Genomic DNA, 4,038 nt, shown 5'->3' on the forward strand with positions numbered 1-4,038 from the left:
TGTGTGTGTGTGTGTGTGTGTGTGTGTGTGTGTGTGTGTGTGTGTGTGTGTGTGTGTGTGTGTGTGTGTGTGTGTGTGTGTGTGTGTGTGTGTGTGTGTGTGTGTGTGTGTGTGTGTGTGTGTGTGTGTGTGTGTGTGTGTGTGTGTGTGTGTGTGTGTGTGTGTGTGTGTGTGTGTGTGTGTGTGTGTGTGTGTGTGTGTGTGTGTGTGTGTGTGTGTGTGTGTGTGTGTGTGTGTGTGTGTGTGTGTGTGTGTGTGTGTGTGTGTGTGTGTGTGTGTGTGTGTGTGTGTGTGTGTGTGTGTGTGTGTGTGTGTGTGTGTGTGTGTGTGTGTGTGTGTGTGTGTGTGTGTGTGTGTGTGTGTGTGTGTGTGTGTGTGTGTGTGTGTGTGTGTGTGTGTGTGTGTGTGTGTGTGTGTGTGTGTGTGTGTGTGTGTGTGTGTGTGTGTGTGTGTGTGTGTGTGTGTGTGTGTGTGTGTGTGTGTGTGTGTGTGTGTGTACTGCGTGGCTCGTGTCTCGCGCTCATAACCGTGAGCTACGGTATACGCACGTATGCGCGCGCATTTCGTGTGTTATGTGTGTGTGTGTGTGTGTATTCTCTCTGTGTGTATATACGTACGAGTGTTCTGTGTGTATATATATACATATATATACACATATAGCAATAAATATGTATACACTTTGTGTAGATACGATACATCGGTATGATCCAGATTTTATCGTCGACGATTGTATTAGCGTTAATTAGTTTCCCGTAACACCTATATCTTATTATTGCTGCAACTTTATAGATCTCCTCTTCTCTCCTCATCGCGTGTTCCTCGTCTCTGCGTCCATTTCCCTGCGTCCTTCAACAGCATCTTGTTCCTTGCGCCGTGTGACCGACCGCTTCAACAACGACGCACGCTTCTCGCGAGAAGCTCTTTTCGATTTTCAACCGATATTCGCTTCACGACCAAAACGTTCGCGAAACAGAAATCCAACTAAATGGGACAAAGTTGAACGAAACGAAATCGAAAGGAATGTTCCAGCAGTCTTTGTCGTCGTAATAGTCCTGGTCGTAGTCGTAGTACCGTCGTTATTGTCGTTGAATCGGTCATTGGCCGATTATCTCGGAGTACTTGACAACGTACTCAGTATCCATGAGCTGAACTGAAAAAACAAAACACCAGGCGGCTCTCGTGCGTGTTCGTGTGCGTGTGTGTGTGTGTGTGTATGTACGTGTAATCGAGAGAGAAAAGTCGCGAAACTCGGCAAAGATCGAAAGAGTTGCGACTTCTCGCGAAGGGAAGCAAAGCGATTACGCCGATCGATCGATCGAACCCAATACCCTAATGGCGTTTCGTGCAACACGAAGTCAATGACGTTCCACTATTCGACTCGTCGTTCTCGATTAACCGGTATCAACTTGCATCGACCAGTCGATGATGACGCCACGTCGAAAGCGAGAAACAAACTACTTAGGTGTATACGTATTTCGTCGAACGAAAGCTAACCTAACGTTGCGACGCGCTTGGAAATTCGTCCTTTACGCTCTCGCGTGATCTAGCTACATATACGGTTTTGTTTTGTTTTTTTTCTCTTTTTTTTGTAAACAGAGTTCTCTGTCTTTGCCAATGATGCGTTTCGCCAAACTGTTCTTTGTCTCGCCGTTTCTTATCGTTCGGAGAATACGAGGGTTCTCTCGGTTCGTTTACGTACTCGTCACCGTCATTGACGATTACATCTCGACGCGATATATAGCACCTGGCTCGATCGAAGACCGTTGCGGCGATGTTAGAAGCAGCGAGAGAGGGAAGGCTCGTTAGAAATCTACACGCTTCGAATAGTACATGATATGTGGCGAGTGATCGTGTATGCGTGATGCGCGTCTCGAAAAAACTATCGCGCGACTATATGCTCGAAAGCGTTCGAAACATCCGAGAGGTCCGTAAAGAACTAATTTCCAAGCTCGGTTAAAAATCACAGTCAAAAGAATGCACTTCGGTAGGTAGTCGGTTTAATTGGACACGGCTACCAGAGCCGGCGCACCACGCCGAAAATGGCGTGAAAAACGAGAGGGTTACTCGGTAGCCTCGCGCGACGCCTCGCGTTACAGAAAAACTCCATTGGGTGTTAGGCTTGGCTCGGAACGAGATACATCGATACGACCTATTCTCGCAGGTAGCCACCCGCGAGAGCACCGCTTATTTTTTTTTTCCGCTCGTACTTACGTAGGCCCGGTAGCCTCGAGTGAAATCGATCGCGTACGAGCGAAAGTAAACGACGTTCGTCGCTCGACTCCGACGTTACGTCACGCGTGTCATCCTCGTCTCGTTGATTGTCGGCCGTGCAACGGCCAATAATCGCGATAGGCACCGTGATCGCTCGAGAGAGATCGACGAAGGACTCGCTCCGCCGCTTTGCTCGTTGACGTTCCGACGCGAATCTTGCCGCTTCGATACGTCGCCGAGCAACAAGGTCGCTTCGTCGCTATACGTCGTCCGTGCCTTTTATCGTTTCTCGCGTGTACGCGTTTCTGGCTGTCGGTATTTCCTATTTACTATTCGCTACTCGCTACTTGCTATTTACCGCAATTGAGAAATGACCGATCGCGTACGAAAGGAGAGGTTGGAAAAAGGGGTAAAGACGAGGTTGAGATCTAGCGAAAACCGAGCCTACCAAGACAAATCACTCTGGCGCTGTTAAGTTTTACGCTTCGTGATAGAAAGTGGAACGAAGCGAGGCTAGCGACGAAACTATCCGCGCATCGAGTCTGTCGATGGAAGCGCGTGAAAACGAAAAGAAACTAAGGAGGACGGCGATTCGGTCAACGATGGCGAAGCTAAGGCGACAAACGACGATCGCGCAAACAAACAACGACGACGGCGATTCTTCGTTCTATCAGCTATCGCTTTCCTCGTTTCCGTTCTCGTTCTTAATTCGTGTCTACGTCCGTTCTTTCCTCCTCTTTCTCTTCTTTCCTCCTTCCTGATGATGAACAAGTTGGACGCGTATACGTTAACGCGTAAGCGTAACAGAAGGCAAAATACAGCGACGATCCGTAGGACGAGGAGCGGCACGCGCGGACAAAAGGCCTGTCGACAACATCGCGATCGAGCCACTGTTCTTGCTGTTGCTGTTGCTGTTGCCGTTGACAATGGCGAAATTCCAATCGACGACGACCGTGCGACTTGGAACGGGCGAGGTGTCCAATGTTGTTTCGGGCCGATTTGTCTGGACTCGGACGTTGCCGACGTTTCGCGCTGACGAACGCGACGGCAACTTCTTTGGATTTGTCTGCAAAAGAAAAAGACAGAAGAGGATCAATGGAAAACGCGTGTCGTTCTCGCCGATTTCGTTCGTAATACGTGGACCAAAAGATTGAATGGACGGTACCTGGGTGCGGCGTTTACAGCCCAAAATATCCACCGATGGTGGTAGTCAGAACGACGGCGAGTATAGCAAGGCAGATCATGATCATGATCTTCTTCTGCGCTCGGCATCAATGCATCGGCAAAAACATAATGATCGATTATCAACACGGTACGCAATTTAGCGGTTCGTTCCTATCGTAACTACTCTGATCTCCTCGGTGGTATATGCTACACGCCACGTTGCATCACGCCTCCCTTCTTTCTTCTCTTTACGCGTACACAACACCCACGCAAACATCGTATTCGATCTTCTTTTTAAATCGCACGTGTTTCGCATGCCTCTCTGCGTGTGTCACTGACCACTTGCTGGCAAACTGTTCGTGTGCTCTTGATCCTCCCAAAACCTCGTCGGATCGTCGGATCGTCCGATCGTGTCGCATCAAACGAATTCTAGATTCGCGCGTTCGCTTCTCTCTTTTCGTTTCTTTTATTTTGCTCTCTTTTCGCATCGCTGCATAGACACGATACGCGCTCAGATACGAGAAAAACGCAAATTTCTGGTTAACGAGATCGTCCGCCCTAAATATCGTCGTTACACGTACCTCTTTCATACAAATCGCCTACTTATTTACGGATCGTGCGAAATTAAGCGAAAATTCGTTTCGCGCGATTGCTGGACTGCTC

General features: G+C 48.7%; 1 protein-coding gene across 1 annotated transcript in view; it reads right to left on the reverse strand.

Annotated features, from left to right (window-relative positions):
• Positions 1-1,110: 1,110 nt before the first annotated feature.
• LOC100740175 (syntaxin-1A) overlaps positions 1,111-4,038 on the reverse strand; it is a 20,664-nt gene continuing 17,736 nt past the window's right edge. Inside the window, exons 9-10 of the mRNA XM_012385828.3 lie at positions 3,377-3,470; positions 1,111-3,277 (exon numbers count right to left, since the gene is read on the reverse strand). Of these exons, the coding sequence (XP_012241251.1) occupies positions 3,390-3,470 (81 nt within the window). The 3' untranslated portion in view covers positions 1,111-3,277; positions 3,377-3,389. The remainder of the gene's footprint in view (positions 3,278-3,376; positions 3,471-4,038) is intronic.

The sequence above is a fragment of the Bombus impatiens genome, unplaced genomic scaffold (genome assembly GCF_000188095.3).
Source record: "Bombus impatiens unplaced genomic scaffold, BIMP_2.2 scf_0361, whole genome shotgun sequence".
In the NCBI taxonomy this organism is placed as follows: Eukaryota; Metazoa; Arthropoda; class Insecta; order Hymenoptera; family Apidae; genus Bombus; species Bombus impatiens.